We start from the raw sequence: 25,195 nt of genomic DNA on the forward strand, positions 1-25,195 counted from the left end.
CCTGCTGAAAAGTTCAACAGCAGGACATAAAACTACAATCAAGCTTAACATGATATTGCCTTTTTCCTTCCCTCATCTCTCTGCCCAGCTTTTCTCTCTCTTCCCTCAATCTACATATTCTTAAGAATAGTGAAAACTCCAGCAAACATCCCGCCCAAACCCAACGCATAACCCACCTCTACGACGCCCCTCGTAAACCTCCAACTCCTCTCCTGATCCGCGACAGGATACTGCACGGGCGGCGGGATCCCCGTCCGAATACCGAGCCACTGCGCGCGATCGTGACACACGCTCTTGGCGTTGCAGAGGCCCCGCAGGCCCTCCTCGCCAGCGAATTTGCCGTAGCCCGAGCCACCGACTCCGCCGAAGGGGAGCTGGACGGCGTAGAAGGCGGCGAAGTCGTTGACGGCGACGTTTCCTGTTCGGAGGCCGGAGACGACGAGAGGGAGGACGGGGTCGGATTCTTTGCCGAAGACGGAGGCGCCGAGGCCGAAGGAGGGCGCGTTTGCGATGGCGAGGATGGAGTCTGCTCGTTCTTGTGGGGAAGAGGATCGGGAAGAAGGAGAGGTTGAGGGGGCGCGCATGATGACCATTATGGGGCCGAAGCATTCTTCGTTGGCGATGGCCATGTCGGGTGTCACGTCTACGAGGAGGGTGGGCTGGAAGTAGTGGCCCTTGGGGAATTCGGGGTGAGGGAATCGTTTGCCGCCGGCGAGGAGGCGGGCGCCGTCCTTGACTGCGGAGGCGACGAGGTTTTCGAGGCGGGTGAAGGAGGCGTCGGAGATCATGGCGCCGACGTCGGCTTTGGGGCCGAGGCGGAGGGCTTTGACTTTAGGCTCGACGAGGGCGATGATCTTTTCGTAGAGCGGGTCGGCGACGATGATGCGCTCGATTCCGATGCAGTTCTGTCCAGCGGACTGGAACGTGCCGCGGAGGAGGATCTTGGAGATGCGGTCGAGGTCGTTCTTGGCGGACGAGAGGATGATGGAAGGGTCCTTGCCGCCCAGCTCCGCGACGACGGGGGTGAGTGCCTCGGCGGCCGAAGCGGCGACCTTGTGGCAGATGGGGCGGGAGCCGATGAAGGTGATGTGAGAGATGGAAGGGTGAGAGGTGAGGTGGGGCGCGACGTGGGGCCAGCACACGATGGGCTGGACGAGGGCTGGATCGTGGCCGTGGGCGATGAGGGCGCCGCGGGCTACATTGGCGAAGAAGCTCGCGCTCCAGGCGGTCTGCTCGGACACCTTGACGACGATGGCGTTACCCGCGAACAGCGCCGAGATGACGGGGCCGATGAGGTTATGGAAGGGATAGTTCCAGCTGACGAGGGCGGCGACGACGCCCAGCGGCTCGTAGCGCACCTCGTTCCTCTTATACGACATGAGGAAGTTGGTCGGCCTCCTAGACGGCCGGAGGGCCTCCTCGCCGTGCTTGAGCGTCCACGTGAGCTTCTCCGCCGTCACGAGGATCTCGCCGAGCTGGGCGTCGACCATGGTCTTGCCCGAGTCGAGGCACGCCACGCGGCAGAGCTCTTCCTGGTTGTCGAGGACGTAGCGGAGCATGGAGCGCATGACGGCGCGGCGTTCGCGGAAGGTGGTCGTTGCCCATTTCTTTTGGGCTGCGGCGGCCGCTTCGATGGCGCGGTCGATGCCGTCGGCTGTGGAGGGGTTGATGAGGCCGAGGAATTGGCCTGTGGCGGGGGCGTAGCACTGGAGGGCGGTTGATCCGGTGATCTGGGACGAGTGGTTGTGTTAGGTTAGTTATTGAGCGTTTTCTAGTGTGATGAAAAGGAAGGAGGGGAAGGGAGGGGTGCATTGGATGGTGCTGGAGCGGGTTGATGCGTGGAGGGCCTTTACCTTTATGCTCGCCTCGTCGACTATGCGTTCCTGCTCGGGGAATTTCGGCGACGGTATCGTGTATCGCCTCGGGCCCTCCTCACCGAAGAGGAGCAGCTTGACGAACACTCCGGCGATGCTGCATGCTATCACAGCAGAGAGGATCTTGACACTACGATCCAGTAGCCGGGCATGTGTTAGAACAGTGGTCTCCTAGGCGGCGTGGGGAAAAAAGAAGAAGCTTTCAACTTACACGAAATCCTCTGGCAGGTCCAAGTCGACCAGGCGCTCCCGGATGTAGCTCGTGATGCACTCAGACATGACGTCGAAGGAAGAAGTCGAGCTTTCAAAGGTCAATTGGCTCGAGAAACGGATCAATTGAGGGATCCAATCCAACCGGTATCGCTCAGAGAGAAAAAAAGAAAAGAAAATGCGACTCTTGATGTGGTTCGATCCCCCTTATCTTGGCGTCGTTGCACAATCGGAACTCGACGACCTTAGACCGAACGTTGAAATTAAGCGTTGGGGGAGGTGCCTAGCAAAAAATTCAGGGACGGGCCGGTTTAACTTCGGTTCCCGGTGTGGTTCGGTGAGCTTTTGTCGTCGATTGCAGCCCAACGGTCATTGCTAAACTGGGGGAAGGAGCGAGACATCAAGCAGAAACAGGCAAAGTGCCAGAGTGGTTAATGGGTCAGCCTCGAAAGCTGATGGCTTCGGCCGCACAGGTTCGAATCCTGTCTTTGTCGGTCAATTTATTTTTTTAGCTCTTCTTTTTTTGTGGACACGTTAGTTCGAATCTGGCTATAGTGGGTTTTTGTGCATGGGGGGTGGAGGAGAGCGCTTTTTCCACTAAAACGCTTTTGACCACATCACTGGAAAATACCCGGCGTAGCGCTATACGCCCAACTACAGAACCCCCTGGCAGGGTTAGGAGGGCATGGGAGACATTGACGAACAACTCACACCTACGCATCAGCTTCGTCAATGATACTGTTACACACAAAGTCTCACGAGTGCAGTGGAATGGGGAGATATTAGATGCATTTACAACGCCATTGGTATCAAAGATGGAGATACACTACGTCAGTACATAACCTAATTTTGCGAACAAATATAAATAAAAAAAGAAAACGCTTAAAACAACGCCAGCGTATGAGCCCCTCCACTTCGGCTATTTCGTCTCGGCACGGTATTTCTAAGATGCAAGCAAAAAGAACAAAGAAAAAACGCCCTCCATATGAACAGAGAAAGGGGAAACGTGTATGTAAACGTTGAAAAACACACGGCGAGAGGGAGTGAAGGCAATAAAAAGTGTAGTAACAGTTAAAAGTTTTGTACTCGACGAGGTAAAAACAAGAAAAACACAAGACCGACAGAGTCCTTTTTGGGGAGATGACTCGTACAACCAAAAGAAGAGACAGAGAAAAGCACAATGCTCAGAATGAATTCCATCTTCCCTTCCCAATTGCTCCATTTCCCAGTCGCCGAAACGCCACTATAAACGAGGTGTTTTGTATAAGGAGGGAATAAATGATCGGAAAACGAACAAGGAATGCGTGAGGGTAGACGATCGGCAAGCGAGATCTTCCGAAAGGGGTATCGAGGGAACGGCCAAGGACATCAAGCCGAATTCCGTCAGTTCTTTTCTTTTTTTTCTTTTTCTTTTTTTTTGGATACAAATACCACCCAAGATCGGCCCTCTCCAGAGCTCTGCGGGCGCGACCTTAATGCTGACAGCTCGGGTTCCGGTAGTTCGCAATGTTGGCTCATGCCAAATCGCCATGCATTCCAGTTATGCGTTGGCTACTTTCGGGAATATCCGAGAGCAGAATGTCGTACAAGCAGATACAGGGCTATGTCATGCCCATGCATAGGAATATACCGCGGCGATATCAACAAAATGCCCTATAATACAGAAGGAAAAGTATGTGTTTTCGATGTGAACAATCGCCTCATCAATGAAAGGGTCCAGGTCCAGAAAGAAAAGGGTTCGGAACGAGAGAGAGAGAGAGAGAGAGAGAGAGTAGCAGTTATTAGGTATTGGTGGTGGATGGATGTGTGCAAAATCGTTCATTCGTTAGGATTCATGATGCTGCTGGTGCTGGTGATGATGTTTACCCAGAGACAGACCACGTAGCCTAGGCCTGAATCTGCCGCTCTGAGTAGACTCGATGCGCGACAGCCGCGCCGCCGAGGTGAAATCGCTGCTCGCCTCGAAACTGGGCCGTACGCGGTCCATAGACGCCCTGATACGATCGTACGATGGCCGAGCGCGCTCGATAGACATACGCTGAGGCGCTGGCGGCGAGCCGAAGCCCTCGTCGAACGAGGATCGGTGGCCCGTGTAGTTGGTACCGTCGCTGCCGTTTTGGCTGCGCAGCCGGTGGTGCGTTGTCTGCGTAACCACGGAAGGAGGATAGATCGGTCGTCGTTCCTCGTCCACGCTGCCGAAAGTGGATCGCTTCGCCTTCTTGTAGCTGTCGGAAGGGGCGGGACCCTCACTCTCAATCTTGCCGAGGCTTACAGAGGCGGAATCGACATCCTTCTTGTTCTTCTTGTCGGGATCCAGATGGTTGAACTTGCCCTGCCGTTCTTGCTCGCGGATAATATCGACGTCATAAGGGAAGTACACTTTCTGAATAGCCTTGATTGCGAACCTGGGAAATAGGCAGATGACGGGAACAATGAAGAAGACGGCCCAGAAGGTCGCGTCCCGGTAGATCTGGCTAGCGAGGTCGTAGAAGACACCCTCTGCGGCGCTGGTAAACTGCGAGTAGATGCCGGTCCAGAAGAAGACGAACAGGTCACTCAGGCAGATGATGAGGAGCATGATCCAGTCCCATCGGTACGTGTTGATGAGGATATAGGCGTTGATGGTCAAGACAGCCGGATGCGCGATATAGGCACCGAACCGAACTCGATCGTTGACGCTCAGACCGTTCGATGTGACGAAGGAGTTGCTGATGAAGACGAGGTACGGGATGAAGAAGGCCATGACGGATTGGTAGACACCGTCAATCATGTATAGCCAGAATTTGCGTTGCGTCCACTCCAGCCGCTCAATACCACGTCGGTAGAGCTGGGGAACAGCAAGCGAGACCTTGTCGGAAACATCCTGGTCGAGGACACCCATAATACCGACCGGAAGCGAGGTGAAGAACAGGTTGAACATTATAATATAAGTGTACTCGAAAACGTACGTCTGATCGAAGTTGCAGTAGATTTGGTACCAGAAAATGGCGAACGTCCATACCATGTTCTTGTAGAAAAAGTTCGGAATCGTCTCAGCCAACCGCCTGTAGGACCAGCGACCGTGAACCAACACCAATCTCTGGAGGAAGCGGAACTGCGCGATGGCATAGTCGGAGGACATGGCCGCCTGGCGACCTTCGAGACCAGCAATACCCACACCTACATCGGCTTCTTGAATCATGGCAACATCATTTGCGCCGTCACCGATAGAGAGCGTCATGACGTCGAGGCCGTTTTTCACCATGGCAACAACGGCGGCCTTCTGTGCGGGACTGACACGGCAGCACAAAACCGACTTGCACCGTTTGCACAGCAACAGGAACTTTTGCTTGAGATCATCGTGGAGAACCCATTTTAGAGTGAAGCCATCAATAACGAGACCGTGTGTGGGCTCGGGAGGCTCGTGGGTCTTCTTGGCAGCTGCCAGGTCCTCGTCGCTGCCAGTGAGGCCAAAGAGTTTCAGCTGATCATCGAGTTCCTTCTCCAGCGTACGGATGAACTGCTCGTCGGGGGTCTCGTGAGACTCATCCTCGTCAACCTTAAGATGGATCAACTCCATGTCGTTGTTCAGAAGGTTGCATGAGAAACCGATATTGATGGCCGTCTCGACCTTGTCACCAGTCAGCACCCAGAGCTTGATACCAGCCGCACCAAGTAGCTCAATTGTATCGGGGACGCCGTCTTGTAAGCGATCCTCAATAGCGGTTCCGCCCAAGAGCATCAGATCCTGCTCGATCAACTCGGCAACGGCATCCATCTTCTCCTCGCGACCCTCGATAGCAGAAGCTGCAATATCGTGCTTCTTCTTCCAGGCGTAGTATTCGTCCTCCGTCAGTTCGCGCTCCGCGATACAGAGTGTTCGGAGACCCTCTCGCGCAAACATCTCGAGATGCTCAGCCGTCGTCTGTCGAAGCTCCTTCTGCTCACCCCTCTTGAGCCTCGAGTAAATAATGCTGTCGGCTCCCTTGCAGAAAAGGACAAGCTTGCCGTCGGGCATTCTCACGATGGTGCTCATACGCTTTCGGGTGGAATTAAACTCGATAATATTGAGGATGGGGTATCGCCGATGCTCGCCCATGACGTTGAGATCAATATTGTCGCTCGAAGACGCTAAGACGGTGAAGCCCATATCCCTCGCCGTCGCAACTAGGGCGGCCTCATCGGGGGACTGCGCCTTGAAAATCATCTTGGGTTGGTCACCGGGTAACTTCTCCGGGATAACTGTATGACATAAAGCCAGCGCCAGCATGAATCGCTCAGTCGCATACTGCTGCTCCGCCGTCGTGTCACCGCCAAGGTCAGCAGCAAAATCGGGGGCAATGAAGGTGAGGTCTTCGTTGTGCAGATAAGGGTTGTCGTGTATCCGTCGTAGCCGAGCGAGGGCCTGAACCTTGGCCTCGGCTATTTCTTTCCTGACTCGCTCGCCCTCCTTCTCGACATCAACGCCTAGCCTCTTCTGCATTCCAGCCTGCGCTTCGGTGTAGGCTTCGCCGTACGGCTGGCCATTGATGGTTGCCTTCTTGAACTCCATGACATTCTGGGTTAGGGTTCCGGTCTTGTCGGAGAAGATGTACTCGATCTGACCGACGTCGTCCGAGATGTTCCACGACTTAGGAACACAAGGCTGGTCAATCTTGTCGTAGTACATCTCGACGTCGCTGTAAATGAAGATGGCCTGGAGAAGACGGACGATTTCGAGAGTGATGTACAGGGAGATGGGAACCAAGTTCTGGAACAGAATCACGGCAGCCCAGAAGGTAATAAAACCACTCATAGGGGGATTGCCACCAATGGAACCAAACTCGAAAAAGCGATGGGAAGCCTCCGTCTGTGCCCAGGTAGCGCCGTTGACAAGACCAGAGACAATACACATGATAAAGAGAACGACGAAATTGCAGATGACGCTAAAGTTAAGCTCCCGTGCTATCCTTGCACGCTTGCTTGGTGTAACACCAGCGTTCATCATGATTTTGGTGTCGTGGCCAGTGAATACGACGACGCCAAGAGCCCACTCGGTGTTGCGCAGAGTACATCCTCGGAGAAGCAGATTATCAATGCTAATGGGTTCGGTCATCTCTTCAGGCTCACCGTGGGGATCGTCGGGAAGTCGTTGGCGCCACCTTATGGCACCGTTGTACTTGTAAAGGTTCGGATGGGGGGTCTCGCTGTCGATCCAAAACTCGGCTCGTTCGCAGTCACGCGCGTGCTTGATCGTGCGGCCACACTGAAGAGCCGTACGGAACTTGAGATTCGTCTCACCGTCCAAGTTTTTGGTCTCGATGTAGCAGGCACCCTCGGGATCCGAAGTGGAAAGGATAATGATATCAGCAGGGAGCTCATCGTCGTTATGGATGCGAACGAAGTCGCCAACCCTAAGGTTCTTCCACGCATCAGGGTGGAATCTCGCCTTCCTCTCCGCCGGCTTATCATGGTTGATCATGTCCTTTTTCATCGTTCGGAGGACCTGGGCATGGTGACGCTCACGAGCCTCCACGTCCTCCTGGGTGACACCTTGAGGCAGAGGGGATGGAACAGGCGTCAACTGAATAGACTCCCTCGCCGAGACGAACGACTCGCGATTATTGGGCGACAGTATGGATCCGCGAAGGGTGACGCGGGTTTCGACCGACATACGGGGCTCGTCAGAGGCTTGCTCCTTCGCTCTCGCGCGTTCTTCCTTTGCCTTCTTGGACCAGGTGCTCTTGATGAACCTCCAAAATCTGACAATGGAGCGAGAGGTGGCCTTCTTGAAGCGCCGCCAATATGATACATTATCATCCTCCACATTGCTATTGTTCCAGTGCTGAAGTCGGTGGACAGGAGCATTATTCAACACGTTGTCAAGAATGGTTCGGCGCGAGTCTTCGATGGCATCCTTGATGGCGGTGACCGTAATGATGAAGATTAAAGGAACAGAATTAAGACCTGGATTTACACCTCCGAAAATGGGGAAGAACTTGATGAAAGAGAGAAGTGTCAGTTTATCAAAGAATGGCCCAGTCATTCGTGTCCAAGATCAACGATAGAGAACGAAAGCAAGGATGGGAGCATGAGCAGCGAGCAGTGTCCCTATACTCAGGCATTCGGACACGCACACCACACGAACAAGCAGGAGGGGATTGTACTTACGACTAGGATAACAGTGAAAAGGAAAAATATGTTTGCAACGTTGTGAAACTGGTACCAAAGGTTTTTAGGTATAAACGATAACGGTGTATACTTCGCTGTCCGAATTTTGTTTCGCGTGAATGATTGTGTTGGGGAACCAGACTCGTCGAGGAGATCTGGTGGTAACGGCAAGTTGAAGAAGAGTCTCCTACTCGCACTCTCGTCGCCATCATCTCCTTCGACGACGACATCGCCATTCTGCACGGATTCGGAGGCACCGGACATTCGACTCCCCTTCTCACCCGATGGAGAACCCTTTCGGGCCCCATTGAAAAGGGGGAATTTTCTTAAACTGCTGCGTACCGAAGCCATCTTCGGTTCTGCTCGCTCGCTCGCTTCGGCGGTCGTTCATAAACCAGGTCCTGCGAAAATAAAAAGGAGGCGCTCGTTGTTACTCGAGGCAGGTTCGTCACCAGCTCCCTTTAGGGACTCTGGCAATCCTGTTGGGACAGCTCGGGCGACAGCCCGAAGAATCCGAGGGTTCGCGCCAGGGCTGCCTCGGTCGTCGTGGTTGAGTTTCGTGTCCTTCTATTTCTCCAGCTTCGTATTGGGGCCTATTGAGCTCGAGGCCTGTTGTCACAATGGACTTGAGTTGGACGTTTAGGTGAAATGACGAAAGGGAGACTCGGGTGGAACACGATGGGCGACTCTGGGGGGCGTGGGACCTTAATAGCCTCGGCGGAGAGAGTTCGTAGAAATCGGGGGGATGTTTCGGGGATAGGGTGGGAATTAAGTTTTTTGTTCGCCGCCTCTGTCGGATCGCGAAATGCGAAATGGCCGTCGAAGAAAAGAAAAGAACGAGGTAGAGACGGAGCGACAACAGGGATGGGGAGGAAAAGACTGGAAAGGGAAGGAAAGGGAAGAATAATAACCTTCAATGTTCGCCGCAGGATGGAACGGGGTGTTTACAGGGCGGCGGTGTTGATGATCGCAAAAAGAACAAAGCCCCCTTGATGCCACGCAAGACCTTGAGCCAAGGAATTGAAGGGATCAAATGAAGCAGCACTGAGAAATGGCGAATGGGGTAAGAGAGCGGTGGGCGAAAAGTCCGGAAGGGCCGGGGAACAGAACACAGAAGGGTTGGTGGATTTAGAAATTGATTCTGGGCTGCGGTGGGTATTTCCATGCTACACGACACTACACTACCATCGATGTCCAGCGATAGTGTACAGCACTGCAGTAGTGCAGCAATGTAATGGTGCATACAATTTTAACGCATAGGTTAGGCGGAGAACGTTGCAAGCAAGCAATCAATCTCAGTGAGGCTTTGGCGGGGATTACATACATCACAACACTCCGAACTAGGGAGTTGCCAGTCACTAGCTTGAGAATGGGGGCCACTACTGGTCTGGCGGGGTTCCCCTTGATCCTAAGTACTTTGCTCCAAGGGATCAATCATCGATGTGTGCGGATTTAATGCAGAACATACCTCAGCTCGAAGTATCTTCCTACTTTAAATGGGCGTAATGATACATTCGCTGACACAATCCAGCGTCGCTCGAAGAGGAATAGGGGGACGGAGCTGGAGTACTGGACGAACTCGGGTTGTACCATGCTAGATCAATACTTCGTTCTTCCCGAACCAAGTCGTCACAAGTCGCCGCGTACCATTCCATTGATGGATCCAATGTGCTTGTGTCATCTCGCACTTCGGTACTCCATAATGCTTAGCATAGCATCAATCAATCCATCCCATCGATACAAATTTGACGCGATGGCTTGGGAGGGATGGTTTGAAGGGACTCTCGAAGGATTGAATTGTAAACTGTTACTTCTCTGCTTCGGACAAAATACAGAGCGGCGCTACATTGCCTTACCGACACTACACGACACAACTGACTCTTCCAGGTACCTCCCTGCTGCTTGACTTTCCCTCCTCCATTGACCAAATCTTGGAACCCCCGCGAATTGAAAGGGTGCGATCGGCTCCGGCACAGAATGGACTGAATGAGGTATTAGCGTGCGAGCAATATGCTCCAATGATGCCGAACGTCCTGTCGGCGACTCCACCATCACCGCACTTGACATCGCGTTCCACTACGTATGAGAGAGTATTACTCACTTCGATGAGACTAGATCCATCGCCATTGATTTCCTATTAATAAATCTGATCCAGGATCATTATTCATTCGGCGAGCCTATTTCGTCCTTGCTCCGTAACATTGGAGTGTATGTACATACGCAACCCGTTCACGAAACACGACAAACCTACAAGTAGCAGAACTACAGGGGTCGGTCACAGCCCTGAGACCTAAGATCTGTCCTGAACTACATACCCAGGCCTAGGGCCGGGGGGGTTTAGACCATCCAGACATAGATCGGTAGCTCTACCGAGTCTAAGCCGCAACTGAACGAAGCACAATTACGAAGTACGAAAGTAATTACAACTAATAATTAGGAAAACGGGCGATCGCTGAGTCCCGGTTGCCCGTAGTCTCCCCGCGTCGGTCGCTCTCCAGCGCGTTCCTATTATCACCCATTGATGCTTGTCCAGTGTCCCATTTCTGGCGTGGGATTTCTGTGCTGGATCGTTGATGCAAATTAAACCCGCTCGAAGAGGGGCGTGCTTTGCTGGCCGGTTCGGTCGACCAATGCATGCTCAGCCCAGGTCAATGTTGGAAATTTGGGTTTAGGTTTACCCGACTCCCTACATATAGTTAAAGTTGGTACATCAGCACTCAATGTCCTACCAAGTACACTACTCCCTGACACCCTGAATTTATCAGCTTCGCGACTATCATGATCGGCGGTCAGAAGGTGTGGGTGTGATCTGAACATTGAATGCCTGGTTTGCTGGGGTGATAAGAAAAATGGAATCCTATTAAGAATTGGAATTTTGCATTACATAGGAGAGAGAGGGGCTGAGGAGAGAGGAGCTTCGACTGAAGTCAAGGAGCAAGTTGAGCTTATCAATTCATCTCCATCGTCCATCAGAGTTTTGTATTATGTGACATTGACAGAGGCCGGAGATCGACTCTGTTCATGATACAATCGAATTGTAATACAATAGTAAGTCGAGAAGTACTGATTGAAAGAGCCTTCAAATTCGTTCGCCACGCCGTGTCATCAACACCAACTTGCGCCTTCCCAAAGCATCCTTGAAACGATCCCGGATCCGCGCTGGTGATGGAGAAACTAACTTTCGTACCTCGTACTGTGCTCGTCACTCATCGTCGTCTTCATTTTGCCTACTTTGTTTGTGTATTAATTTAAAAATGCTAGTCCAGTGCGGGGGGTTTGGGGGTTCCCAGAATCCGGGCGGCGTTTGCGGACCGTCCGGCGTAACTGTCAGTGGCTGACGATAAAAATGCGCCTACCTCCTAAACTTCATCACCGAAGAATTCGGACGGAATGATCTAGGATCGCGCTTTGCGACGCTACAAAAGACCCTTCTTGCGTCGCGGTCATCGATATTGTGCAAAGCACGAAAAGTACGGAGAACGGGAAGTTGGGAAGAGCCCGCCGGTCTGTGTGCCTAGTCCGCATTGGGCTAGTAAAATTAACCTGAGCTTCCAGTACGAGGCCAAGACATTCGCTTCCATCGTTTTGACCACGATCAAGTACGTGCTCCATACGATAATAAGGAGATGCAGATGCCACCTATCGTCGGAGGCGCATACCAAGGCGGTGATTTGTTTCTCTGGGCTTCCACCTGCATGTTGTCAAATGGGGACTGAACCGGAATTGGGATGCATGTGTCCCTGACGTCTCGAAATCGACTTCGTCTTTTCTTTGGCCAACTTAGGAAACGGTAAAATAGAGTGCATCTCGCTTTGACTACTAGTTTATTATCCCGTTCTTTCATCGCTGTTGGAGTGGCTGAAGGGACCTTCCTTTCTGCTGGGCCACGTTCCTTCGACGGGCAGCCATACACTTCGTACACACGTTCCTTGGAGAGGGTGTCAGGGTCCAAGGCGCAGAGTTCTTGTGTTTTAAGTGCGAGGCCCTCAATTAAGGGGTAATCGAAGGCATTTCGATCTGGGACGTTGATATGAATTCGGTGTCTCTGTCCGGCCAGTCGGCGTTGAAGACCCTACCCGCTACAGATGGCGCTCGTTGAGTCTTACCAGTCTGTGCCGCTTTGGCAACACCACGTATGTCGCTGGTTCATGGTGAGACTACCGAAGATTGGAAGAGGATCCATGTTTTGAAGTCATAAATAAGCCCGTCCCAGCCCACAACAGGAATTTCGGCTACGGACGAGGCACATCCATCTGGATTTTGTGGGAAATAATTAGAAACTCTCCCCAAAATACGACCAAAAATCCCGTGTCCTGCGGCGCTCCAACCTACCCTGCATGGGATGAAACATGAAACGGAGAGGAACAAGCACACCCATCACCTCGCGGAATACCGCCGGCTAACTTTTGTAGAAGGACCTGGAAGGCTGACAGATCTGACTTGGGCTCACGTCTATTACGAAGTCAGATTCGACGTGGCTTGATTCGTTGGGTGTGTCTCCCGCTGATGCTGTCAACCTCGAGGTAATATGGGCTGGTACATCTAATGTGTGAGAAGGAATACAATCTCGGTGATGTTCCAATAAGCTTTTCTGTAGTTATTACTCCAAGTTGTAAGGCTTGAGGATCTTCGATGGGATTGTAATTGTAGTCGTCCGCAGTAAGTCCGAATAATACTGATGGTGGATGTTTAGAGGAAGATCATATCAGCCGGTTACCCAGAATACCACCCTCTCTAACATTTTCACCTGGAACCAACGGTTCCTGGCTACTCAGCTTCAAACACTATGCGAGCCCTTTGTGCCTCTTGCGCGATCCTATAGAGTTTCATCTTACCCGGATCACCGGGTCAGAGAGAATACCCGACTTAGGCTCTCATCTTAAGACTGCACACTTGCTGAGTCGAGGGCATCGGAACCGGTCGACAGTCGGAGGCATCTCTATCACACAGCAAGCTCAAGAGAAGCATACTTTGAAGTCAAGGAAATGTTGCCGTCGGTGTGCTTCCAACGTTCTAATGGTGGCCCCTTGCAGGGAATAAAGTGGAAATGTTCTCGTGGCAGCTCCACTTGCTCTTAATGTCCAACTAAGGCAAGAGGAATCCCAAGTAAGGATCTGTACATTATAAAAATATAAAATAAAATAATAGCAAAACTCTGTATGGAAGACCGCTCGCATCAATCCATTGCCATTGACGGGATTGCAGAGTCAGGAAAGTGGTTGCGGTTCAACAATCTGGGTTAAGTGTTGATGCACACACCTGGAGCCAGTTGGTCCAATTGTCTCAACAGTGCCAGGCCTAACGTCCAACAACTGAGGTGGAAAAAAATAGGGCGACAGCGGCGCTAGCACTGACAACCCGCACTGTCCTGATTCTAGTCTATCCTGATTCCTTGCTACCGCCAACGCGCTTCGCTTGGTCGCGTCGACAGGGCTGAACCACGGGTTAAGTGCAGACCAGGCAACACCAGCATTTCAACATCCCACAGCCTCGGACGGTCCCGAACAATACTGAGCCTTCCACCAAACCTGACGGAATACTGCGATTCTCAAGCAAAGCTTGTGGGCCAGAGTCGATTTCTATCAAGGAACCGTCGTGAGGCTCGGGTTCTTTGCGACGGCTCTGGTGAATCATGTCTTCGATGCCCAAGAGGAAGAAAGTGCCCGCATCAGGCGGCATCAGGAATTACTTCGCACCTATTCAAAGACCCCAGAAAATACCCAGCTCATCTCAGGCATCCTCCAGCGCCCTCAGCGCTCTAACAGTTACACCAACACCACCTGACGCGGCTCTGACTCTGAGTCCTCCGTTACAGGATGCAATCGTTGTCCAGACATCTCCGCCCAGGCTCGGCTCTGTCTCCTTACCGGTCACCCCAAAGAAACCCGAGCCAAGGAGACCAGTGAGCAGGGATGCAGTCATCGCCGCTTCCGACGATGAAGACAGCGATGTCTCCTTCGAGGCCCTAGAGGACATCTTGGCCGCTCGCCAATGCCCCGCTACTCCGGCGAAGTGTCGGACGCCTAACGCAATGTTCTCAACTCCTCAGAGGAAGAGGGGAGACTCCATCTTCTCGTCGCCTCTAACTATCCAGCCGCGAGAGCCCCAGTTCAAAATGGCTGACCTGCTCAACGCTGCAAAGAGGGATAGTAACATCGAGGCCAGTCTGTCGCGCTTTCACGAACGGGAGAAAGATACAGGCGTGAAAAAGTTTGAGTTTAAGCTGGCAGGCGAGTCCTTGCGTCGAACCCTGGAAGCTACCGTGGGCGATGAGCATGACCATAGGTTGGACAAGGTGGTCAGGGCTGTGGAGCGGACTGAGCCTATCTCCAAGAGAGGAGGCTGGTTCTTCTTTCAGCCTGCTGAAGAGACTCGCCTCTCCAATCGCCATAAATTTCCATCTAGATCCGTAAACGCCATCTGTGGTAGGCAACCAGCCGTCAAGCATGAAAAGGATCTTGATTTAAACTACCTCAACAAGTCCATGCGTCTTACCAAATCTCCGCTTCCAGATGAACTCTTTTTGTGGCTCTTGGATGAGCTCTGCACCGAGAGGTCTGGTATGAGGAGAGAAGGCATGTGTGAACTGGTGCGGCTCTGCAGCGATGACATTGCCGCCGACAAACTCACCCCGAGATATCTTGAGGGGTTGTTCTTGCGCCTCGGCGCAAATCAAGACATCAAGTCTCTTTCCAAGAAAAAGAGGCTGAAGCCCGTCCGATCCTCTGACGAAGGGTTTTACAAGCGAGACTGGCAATGTTTGTGCTCAGTTCTTAACATGGTCTGGATTATTGCTGAGAAGCTTTCAACCGAATCGTCAGTCTATCTCATCCAGCTCCTCATCGCCATGTCCGTGGATCCTGAACTTTTACACGATCCTGGGGTAATGGTTTCGTACCGGCATCTTCTCCATCAACTCGTGGCTGTGCTGCCGAGGGAGCAGTGGGATAACATTGTGAGTCCAATGTTGCTACTTACTCTGCTAGTCACCATCCTACTTTCTAACAGACAGAGTAGTGCGAGGAGGTAACCTCGACCATATATTACTCGTTCACCTCGGCTCCAATGCGTCTCAGGTCACTTCAGACCCTACCCCCAACAAACACTAGAATGCATGACTTGAGGCGACGGATGGCTGCCGTCTATTTCTTTAACGATATCTCATTTGCAAGGCAATCTCCCGACCTGTCATTCACTTTGACAGATATTAGGCAGCACCTGCAGAGTAGCAAGTTCAAAATCAAGTCCGACACGGATTATGACGAACTTAGAGCACTGGTCCTTCTGCTTGACATGACCATCGACTCCGGATTCAAGTCCGATACTACCGATCCCTTGCAGCACGATATCGCGAGAAAATCGTTTGACGAGGAAATCGACAACATCACCACCCTCCTCAAAGAGCTCGCAAGAAGCATCAATGATGCGGGGATGAAGTCCATCGTTCCGATGGAGGCCAAGCTGGCCATGGAATGGGTTGGCGAGAGACTAACCTACACCGTCCGCACGAAACCAGTGCCCAAGATTAGCATTTATGACATACCAGGCCCGGTAAGCCCGGACAGATCTCTGCCGAAGCAGCAAAACTACATGAAGAACTTTTTACAAGGTCGACTGAGGGACTCTAGATCCTCCAGCACGACGCCGGCTAGGAGAGCGTCGCCTGGAAGTGACAGACTCAAAAATGGGAAATAGAATTCTCTTTGGCGTCTAGTGTAATGGTGTCTTTTTTTTTTCCGGGACAGCGGTCATTTACGAGTAATGATGAGAATGACGGAATTTCGGACTGGAGACTTCAGAAGATGGGAATGCAATATTGCTAGTTGATGTCGCTCATGGAAGATGCAACAGACCGGCAGTCTTACTTACGCCGGTTCGAGTCGTACCCCTCTAATACCAAACAAATAGAAATGAAAATATAGAATACTCTGAAAGGAAACAGGAGAAAGACAACCATGCTAAAGGTCCCACCAGCCAACGCAGCCCATTTCCTAAGAGTTGCAGACAAACACCATGAGTGAGAAAAAGAAAAGAGACGAAATACCAAGATCCCAGGCCCCGAGTATATTTAGTCGAAGAACTTGCGGTTATTGTTTTCGCCGAACAGGGTCTCCCGCACAGCTGGGAGCGAAGAGTCCTTGAGAAGCTCTAGCCGGGTATCGAGGGTGTTGTCCATAATGATCTTGCCTCCTTGTCCGAGAATAACGACACCACCAGCACTAGAACAAGAATCGTTATTAGCCACTATAGCCAATATTATAATTGTTTTATAACTTACCTGTCCTCCGGTAGCGGCTTCGACTCATCGAGCTCAGCCTTGGTAGTCTTTCCAACCTTCTCCTTGTACTCTGCCACCGCGAGTTCGATGGCATCCTTGACAAGGCCAAAGTCCTCTTTCCTCGCCCTCACCTGCACGGAAGCGTCGTTAAAGGCATAAAGACCCTCGAGCACAAGGTTCTTCAGCGTTCCCTTGTACTTGCCCTTATCCTTGGTGCCCTCCTCGAGCTTCTTCTCGGCCTCGTCAAAAACGGCGTCGACGACGCGCTGAGCGGCCGTAAGGATGGTGATGCGAGCCTTAGAGTTGGCTTTGGAGCGGGTGATCTGGAGGGACATGGCGGCCTGCTTGAACTTCTTCTCATAGGCCGCGTCGATACCACCCTTCTCCTGGAGGATGAGAGCGGACTTGTCCTTTTCGAAGTCTTGGTCGGCTTTGATGTGGATTTCACGGGCTTTTTCTTGGGCTTCGAGCTTGATGAACTCGGTCATCTTGCGGAGCTCGACTCCGACCTGTTATGTGTGGACGCGGGGGGAAGAGGCGCCATGGTCAGCTATATGTTCTGTTGCCGTCGCTTGTTGTATTGTTGGGACTGTAGAATGGGTATAGAGAGTTGGTTGCCGCATTTACCTGGGAGTCAGACAAAGGTCCAGCTGTAGTTACAGACATCTTGGGTAGCGGTCGTTCACGAGATAGATCTTAGAGGGGAAGCTGCGGCGGGATTTTGGACAGAGCAAACGATAGCTCAAGCTTTGGGAAACACGATCGCGGGAAACTGCAGTCGACAAGCAAACCAGGTCGAAAATACGTTGCAAATTAGCTGGCAGAGGGAAGAGGAGCCACGGAACTGGAGTGGGCTGTGGGAGGATATCACCGGCGCTCTCTTAGATCGTTATGCTGGGCATTGGCAGGTGAACAGGGAATTGAAGCTCGTCATCAGCCTTTGGCGGAGCACGGGGACCTTCCGCCTGCCGTCGGGTGGCAGCCACAGTGGGACAGCTTCTAAAAATGCCCCTCTTCAGGCTGCCGAATTAATTAGATTAGTTCTCTCAACACAACAGAACGTGCTTCCCTGTGACATCACCCGCCAAGTTTTGCCCCCAGAATCTCGTTTGTCACGTGATTGAATCAGCGCCACAGATGGGGCGTAGGCTGGCCTGGGACACGGCATTCGATGTTGTGCGACGCTAGAGCACTGACAACGCAACAATGCTGAGTGCCGCTGTCTGGGGACGGGATAGAATAGATTAAGGCTTGGTACCCGGCGGTGTTTCAAAACAGCAACAACCCAAGCCAGAACACATCACCATTGCGAACACAGTGGAACTGAATACAAAAAGCATGGGGATCTCCGAATAGACGAGGCTTCCGTTGCCTTGTATGTGCATCCCACATCTCTCTCCTGTCAGCGCCTCTGGAAAGGCGTGTCAGGCCACAGTACAACCCTAGGCTCCGCCCCTAGGAGATGAGAGGCGCCCATACCTTCCGACGCTCTTGACCGCTTCAAGATCTCGTTCCACAACAAATACCCACCTTCACATCTTCAAATACCACCTTTTACATGCCTTCGATCGAGTCGCCTTTACCTCAAAAACCCACAGACAAACTCACAACCCGCTGAAGCCATACTATCTGGAGCCTGGTCACCAATGACACCTGAGCTTCCTCGGGCGCAATGGGGTCCATTGGAGGCATCTCTCCGGGAGGGAGTATCGCCGTATGTGTTCCTTTCCTTCCCCCCATTCTGTCTAACCTCACGTGTCGCATATGTTAACATGGTTTGTTATTGTTTTTTGTCTAGCTTGGAATTATAGTTGGCCTCGTTTCCACTAGTGTCCAGAGCCTGGGCTTAACCCTCCAACGAAAGTCGCATATCCTCGAGGATGAGAAAGGACCTCACGACGTCCGCCGACCACCCCATCGACGGCGGAGATGGCAGCTTGGCATGGGCATGTTTATAGTTGCGAACATCCTAGGTAGCTCGGTGCAGATATCGACGTTGCCTCTACCCGTACTTTCGACCTTGCAGGCCTCAGGCCTCGTCTTCAACTCCATATGCGCGACCCTGATATTAGGCGAACCCTTCACGAGATGGTCCCTATGGGGTACTTTATTAGTGTGCACCGGCGCCGTGCTGATTGCGATATTCGGCGCCATCCCGTCTCCGCCTCATAACCTCCATGAGCTTCTGGAATTGCTCGTGAGAGGCCCATTTGTCGCCTGGATGATCTTCCAGGCCTTCCTCGTCACCCTCATCGCCTTGGTGACGGAGTTCGTAAACACTCTATTTCCCCATCTGTCGCAGAGTGTGCGGTTCCGCTTCGGAAGGGGACTTGCATTCGGGTGCATAAGCGGCATCCTGTCGGCCCACTCGCTCCTGGTTGCCAAGTCTGCCGTGGAGTTGGTCATCAAGACGCTCGTCGACGGAGACAACCAGTTCGTGCACTGGCAGTCGTGGATGCTGGTGCTCGCACTCGTCGTACTGGCTCTAAGTCAGCTGTACTACCTCCACCGAGGTCTCAAGCTCGTCTCGACCTCGGTTTTATACCCCTTAGTGTTTTGCATTTACAACATCATGGCTATCTTAGACGGATTAATCTACTTTAACCAGACAAACCTCATTAGCACCCTACAGGCGTGCTTAATTACCCTTGGCACGGTAATTCTGCTATCAGGCGTGCTCGCTCTCTCGTGGAGACTGAGTGACGAGCAACACCCACCAGCCGTGGGCCAGTCCTCACTCGCACCGGGCCTAGGCCTCGTCGATGACACCGAAGGAGAAGAAGAGGAAGAACTACTCATAGACTCGGACGTTCTAGACGAAGAGTCCGGTTTCTCATCGCAATACCAAACATTCCCCACAACCCCCCGGGACGTAGAGGCACCCCTCAGCCCATCATCCCGAAGACAATCCTTCCGATGGCAGGAACGCGCAGAAATCTGGGGCGAATTGGAGGATCGCGACGAACCCAGCAGCCCCAAACACATAAGGAGACGCTCTACAACCATGCTCCCCCCAACCGAGACGACGCATCTCCTTGGCGCTGGCACGCGTCGCGTGGCAAGCAGCGCCGGCATCTTCACCACTCAGGCACCATCCGGTGGGTCCGCGGCCGATTCTTCCCCTGTTGGCGGTCGCCGCGCGTTCCGGAAACGCAGGAAATCTACGGGTTTCCCTGGTTTCACGGCGCGGAGACCGAGGAGGGGCGGCGTTGCTCTCCAGGATGCCATTGGCGGTATCTGGAAGCTAGGCTGGTGGAATAAGCCTAGGGATGCGTCCGGCCGCATATCTTCGGGGAGCGGCCACACAGCCTGGCCGCGGAGGCATAGGGATGGCGATCCGAGGCACTCTCCTCGCGGGCGCGACGCGTCTGATGACGTGAGCCCTGGCGCGGGACAGCCTCCACCTGGTGATGAGCCGTCGTCTTCGAGTCGTGGGGACGATCGGTCTGTATGATTATTGAGCCTGAGTGCTGAATTTGCTAGAAATAACTGTTCTATTTTCTTGTTTCGTCTTCCTTTTGGAATACGTCGTTGGGCCTGTATCCCTATGTTCAGTGTTTGAGTCCTATATCCAGCTTGGTTGATGCAGCGAGAGGCGTATGGTGCGTCGTATACACACATATATACATCTATATATATATATATATCAGACTACTTTTTTGGGGTCCTGAATTCCTTTCCTAGGCTAGCTTATGGTGATTGGACTGGCAGCTGGACTTGGGTGCTTTGATGTTCTTTCCAAGCGAGGCGAGCCTCCATTGTAGGGTTCTCGATTTACTCGTTCAAGGGGATCAGTAGTAGTGGTAATCACTCAAGTTCATTATTGATCACATCAAGCAAATGCACCATATTCGATCAGTCCCGGAAGATAGCATGAAGTGTGAACAATCTCTATATCGATTTCGCACAGATAGTCTCCTAAGATGTCGGTTGAGCTTGTCAACAACCACCACGGAAAAGAGACCACATAGATCCTACCCAAGAAGCCCAGAATGCCTCCTAGGTGCAGAACTAGTGTGATCTCTGATAAAACAGACTTGACAGATGTGCATGTCATGTTGCCTAGCCGTTTCTCTCAACCTCACACCACGGGCCTTGCCCCAATCACCCACGGGTCCAAACCACACACATTTTCCACTCCCTGCCCCCTCGCTCCATCTGAAATCCAGGAAAAAAAATGTCTTTAAGCAAAAGAAACGTAATATGTATAGGTATATAAACAAAAAAAGACGATCTTCGCGAATCGTTATCACGGCTAATGCGGGAGAAAGGATGTGGCGAGCTATCTACAAGTCGAATTTGGGAAAATCGGACCAGACTGCTAAAAACCCCTTGGGGTAAATGGCGGCCCTTAGAATGGAAGTGGAGCCTGCCAGGGATAAGAGAATCGAAGAGAGCAAGCGGAATAAGGGCGCCCCGAAATTCGGGTTTTAGATACCGGTATAACCGGTCTTCTCATCGATATGTCGGTATCGCTCACGCTCCTTGCGATCCTTGAGGAGGCAGGCAATGCTCAAGATGAGGACGGCGTCGACACCTGAGTGGGGGTGTAAGTAAACAGCAACTTAAGAGGGTGAATGGAGGATGATATGGAGGAGTTTACATACCAACCATGCCAAAGACGGCGGTGAAGATGTCGTCGATGAAGATGTTGCTGAAGGAGGTGATGGGCGCGGCACATCCGATCATAAGAGCCGCCGCGGCGGGGCTAGGGCAGGCCGGATTCGTAACAAACGCTGGAGAGGTGCTGTTGAAGTAGCCGCAGCACTCGAACTATTGGGCATGTTAGTAGGGACCAAGCGTCAACCTCTCTAATAACAAGGGGAAGGAAAGCGTACGGAAGTTTGCATAAGATCCTGAACGGGGGCTTCCTGGCGCATCCAGATCTGGAAGAAGTCCGCCTTGGTGCGGAGGGTAAGAATCCAAAGATAGATACCGATACACAAGCTGAATAGTCCGCAAACGGTGACGAGACCTCCACTAAGCTTAAGCCAACCTCGGGCAGGGGTAACGAGTCCGGGAAGCGTCATGGCGAAAGTAACGAAGATCATGATGGCGTTGACGATGCCGGCCTGCAAAGGAAACCTCTGATAAAGCAAGTTTCGTGCCGCCTGCATTCCATCGGTGGCCTGTTCACCCATTACCCTCTTCACGATCAGGGCGAATCCGAGTTGGAAAGCGCCCGACGCTAGGAAGAGGATGTCGGCGACCACCGTCGTCAGGACAATCTTGTTCACCATCTTGCCGAGAGGGAGCAGCCCTAAATCCGAGCCAGATGCCTACAGAAGCCTGGCTGCTCTAGCGTCCTATATCTGGTGGAACTTGACGACGTTCGGGTCGGCCCTGATTGATAGCACTTGATCCGTTGATTAAATCGGCGCGTGAACGAATCGGAATAGTATGACGACCGGCGTCTTGGTTTAAACCTCGTGGTCGGAGATGAATTGGCGTCCTCGACGCGAATATGAACTTGTCGAAAGGATACTCGGGTTCGACCAGCAACTACCAACACACCTGTTTGCAACCAAAGAAACGAATATCAAGAAACGAGTTTGTTTGAAGAGAAGGCAAGGAAGCCTACTAAGTAGGGATGAGAAACGAAGTAGAGAAAAGAAGGGAAAGGTTAGGAATGAAGTCCGGCCTCAGGTCGAGAGTAAACCCCAAGCCATCCAGCAGCATCCATCAAAATGCACGATGGGTTGAAAAGAACGTTGTAAACGGCAAGGGATAAGAGAGAAGAGAACAAGAGAAGGGAGAGGGGGCACGAAGAATCAGCCACGCAGCAAGGCAGAGAGAATGGATGGGGCCAGTCCAGGGCTCCTCAAACATGAGACAGAGTATGGTAACAGAGAGGAAAGAGACCCTAGAAACGACCACCAAAGCGCCAGTGAGATCGAACGAGACCCATTTTGACGAGGGACGACCAGGGCGAATTGATCCACTATTCCCGACAGGAGACGTTTCAGCCTGGGGTCGATTTTGATGCAGATTTGGAGAGCCTAGGCGAATCTGAGCAAATCGTCCATCGCGCACGTGCCAATCGGCGCTCAATTGCGATGCTGCGGGAAGGTGCGACCAATCAGCGGCAGGAATCACCACTTCCAAGAGGGATGGTCTCCCTGTCTTAAAGGTCTTCAATATGGTCAAACCTACGATGCTTCAACACAGAGAGCGAATCACGCCCGGAGACACGCAAAAAAAGATGCAACGGCAGAGTAGGAGCACGAAGTAGAATGGCACGTCACGACCCCCACTGCCGAGGACTGCCCTGCTATACTGTCTGTGCCTCTCAAGGTCACGGGACCCTGAACCATCCTCCTTCGATGGAAGAGCCTATTTCGGACATTTCTATGAAGTACGAAGGATCACCACGAGAATGCAGCCCAGTCGGAATTAAAGTAGTCACTTGCGCCAAAAGCAATATGTTCCGGACGGCGGCCTCGATTCAGACAAAGTAGCCAAGGTAAGTTAAAACGGTTAAAAAGAAAATAAAAAGAAGGAAAGAAGACGCCCCACGACGCTAGGGAGGGGATTGAAGAACTCCTTCAGTATTATTAACGGAACGAAATGAATGAAACTCTCATCAATGCTTTATTTCGTCTTCTGGGCAAGTCTAGTCCAGCCTCAGCCTCACTCGAGGTCTGCATGCGACTCTGATCTGGACTGGTGTTGCAATTGCATTTGTCCATGCTCAAAGCGAAAGGAAGAGCAAGAACCCTTCCATTCTCGCCTCGTCTCATCAGTTGCTGCGATTGAGAGGGCCTGGCTCGCCAAGGACCAATATGCCAGAAGTCCAATTCTACAAAATATTCGGTATTTACGAGGCAGGTTCGAGTCCCCCACGGTTGGACATCGCAGGCTCTGGGCGCATCTCCTGGCCGAAATATTCCAAGATTTTAAAACGAAGAATTGCGCAAGGTGCAATCCTGCCAGTCAGGGCATCAAAGCATTTCTGATCTTGTCCTAGCCTCTTCCCGAAAGTGCAGTGAATACCCTATTCCGCAATCATACTAGGACTCGCCAGGAGAGGAAACCGAACCGCCCAGAGAACCCCAGATGGTTGCAGCTCTCCTCCCAAGACCTGGGGTCAACGTTCCGGAACTTCGGCTCAGAATAGGGGTCTTAGCCAAGAGTCGTTGAAAGGGAGCCCAGGTCACGAAGTGGCTCCAATTCAGCAGGGTCCACAAATTAATACTAGTCCACAGCGTCGCACTGCCGCTACCAGATTCATCAATGAAAATAATGAAGTGGGCATTGAGTTCCGAAAGTTTGGCGGAGGCGTTGGAGGGAGAGTTAGCTTGTATGCCCATCCTTCGTAAACTATACATGCATGCTCATGCTGTGCGGGAAGTCGACCATGAGACTGTCATGCTCGACTTGAACGCGAATCTCATCATTAACACGATGGGACCAGCCAGTGGACTAATCCTTTCCAAGAACTTTGCTCATTACAGATTGATCTCGGAATGGCAGGTATCTCCTCGGCCATTGCGAGATGCGCAGGTGCTGCTAGTGTGCTTGAAGCAGATATAAGCCGTCCTCGATTACTCGCATACACACGGACAAACAAGGGACACATCTCCCAACAACAGCAACCAGGCCAGATAAAAAGGTACAAAAGTACTTCGTACGGCATCCTTAGGCAAGGGTAACATGAACGATCGCTGCTGGTTCTGAATACAGCACAGGGTACATTAGTTTACTTCGTCCTATGGGGAACGTCGAGATTCACGCCTTCTCCGCGTCGTGCCATAATGTCTTGAGAGAAGCAAACTACATATGCCTAACATTCCGTGTTGTGCCGACGTTGTGGATGCCCCTCTCGTCTCAAGAGAGCACAAGCGTGCCCCCAGCATGTACAACCCGAGGACCGTCTTAATAATAGCAATACTTCGTCCTTTCGGACAGGGAAGGTTACGAAAAGACTCGTGGGCGAGGGACGGGAAACATGGGCTTCTTGGTGGTTGGTGGATGATGAAGTTTGCTGATCCTTGGCAGGATTTGCTGGGTACATAGGTTTATATGCAAAGTCCAGGACCGCACATCCTTCAAGCAGCACCAATGGACGCAGGCTCAGTGTGCTGACCGCGCTCTTCATTGGAGGGCCAGCCAGCCAGCCATCCACCACCACCCACCGTAATGCATTCGATCCTTTTATAAGCGGCCAAGGTTTCCCGCCATAGGCGGCATGACAATAGTGCAGCAGGCTAGTGCCGAAATCCGGGGGGAATATTGGGAGAGAGGGGGAAGTGACCGGCCGAACATCATGTCATCTCCTCCAAGCCAAGTGTGGAGTATTTGCAGGCTGATTGGCAGCAATTGCCTACCATTGGCCTGAGAGAGGAAATTATAGACTCACTAGTGGATAGAAACTGTAGATCCGCTAGGTTAGGAGTAATACTGCACCCACAGCAGAGCTCTGAAGTCCACGACAGTACCACTACGTGGTGGGGCGACTCACGGAATTTAATATTGTCCATGAAAGAACCCGAAGACCAGGGCTGTGATGAAAGATTAGCCCATGTCATTGGCCAAAGCGAACCCTGCAGTATCTGTCCCCTCCCTCGTACTCCGCACATTTCGATTCTGCAAATACTTCGTACTTGGCGCTGTGCTGCGCACCTCGTACTTGGGCTCGGTATTCAGGTGTGCAGGAATAATGGACATTAGGCAATGTTCTGCAGGGATGGGATGGGATGGGTGG

General features: G+C 52.2%; 6 protein-coding genes across 6 annotated transcripts; 2 read left to right on the forward strand and 4 right to left on the reverse strand.

Annotated features, from left to right (window-relative positions):
• Window positions 1-110: 110 nt before the first annotated feature.
• On the reverse strand, window positions 111-2,153 carry SAPIO_CDS10009 (putative aldehyde dehydrogenase-like protein; the record flags this gene model as incomplete). Its single annotated transcript, XM_016783671.1, has 3 exons — window positions 111-1,730; window positions 1,854-2,004; window positions 2,086-2,153. The coding sequence occupies 3 exons, from the start codon at window positions 2,151-2,153 to the stop codon at window positions 111-113; spliced, it is 1,839 nt and encodes a 612-aa protein (XP_016639118.1).
• A 1,756-nt stretch (window positions 2,154-3,909) lies between these two features.
• On the reverse strand, window positions 3,910-8,477 carry SAPIO_CDS10010 (Phospholipid-transporting ATPase DNF1; the record flags this gene model as incomplete). The annotated part of the gene is made up of 2 exons (XM_016783673.1): window positions 3,910-8,009; window positions 8,405-8,477. 2 exons carry the CDS (start codon window positions 8,475-8,477, stop codon window positions 3,910-3,912), a joined length of 4,173 nt encoding a protein of 1,390 aa, XP_016639119.1.
• A 5,368-nt stretch (window positions 8,478-13,845) lies between these two features.
• SAPIO_CDS10011 (uncharacterized protein) lies at window positions 13,846-15,865 on the forward strand (the record flags this gene model as incomplete). The annotated part of the gene is made up of 3 exons (XM_016783674.1): window positions 13,846-15,168; window positions 15,231-15,764; window positions 15,842-15,865. The coding sequence occupies 3 exons, from the start codon at window positions 13,846-13,848 to the stop codon at window positions 15,863-15,865; spliced, it is 1,881 nt and encodes a 626-aa protein (XP_016639120.1).
• Window positions 15,866-16,281: 416 nt separating this feature from the next.
• Window positions 16,282-17,157, reverse strand: SAPIO_CDS10012 (putative ATP synthase subunit E; the record flags this gene model as incomplete). Its single annotated transcript, XM_016783675.1, has 3 exons — window positions 16,282-16,432; window positions 16,492-17,000; window positions 17,119-17,157. The coding sequence occupies 3 exons, from the start codon at window positions 17,155-17,157 to the stop codon at window positions 16,282-16,284; spliced, it is 699 nt and encodes a 232-aa protein (XP_016639121.1).
• A 1,006-nt stretch (window positions 17,158-18,163) lies between these two features.
• SAPIO_CDS10013 (DUF803 domain-containing protein) lies at window positions 18,164-19,945 on the forward strand (the record flags this gene model as incomplete). The annotated part of the gene is made up of 2 exons (XM_016783676.1): window positions 18,164-18,205; window positions 18,290-19,945. The coding sequence occupies 2 exons, from the start codon at window positions 18,164-18,166 to the stop codon at window positions 19,943-19,945; spliced, it is 1,698 nt and encodes a 565-aa protein (XP_016639122.1).
• A 976-nt stretch (window positions 19,946-20,921) lies between these two features.
• Window positions 20,922-21,731, reverse strand: SAPIO_CDS10014 (Tetraspanin; the record flags this gene model as incomplete). Its single annotated transcript, XM_016783677.1, has 3 exons — window positions 20,922-21,028; window positions 21,099-21,264; window positions 21,330-21,731. The coding sequence occupies 3 exons, from the start codon at window positions 21,729-21,731 to the stop codon at window positions 20,922-20,924; spliced, it is 675 nt and encodes a 224-aa protein (XP_016639123.1).
• Window positions 21,732-25,195: the final 3,464 nt, after the last annotated feature.

Source organism: Scedosporium apiospermum (assembly GCF_000732125.1).
Source record: "Scedosporium apiospermum strain IHEM 14462 chromosome Unknown SEQ_SAPIO_0154, whole genome shotgun sequence".
Lineage (NCBI taxonomy): Eukaryota > Fungi > Ascomycota > Sordariomycetes > Microascales > Microascaceae > Scedosporium > Scedosporium apiospermum.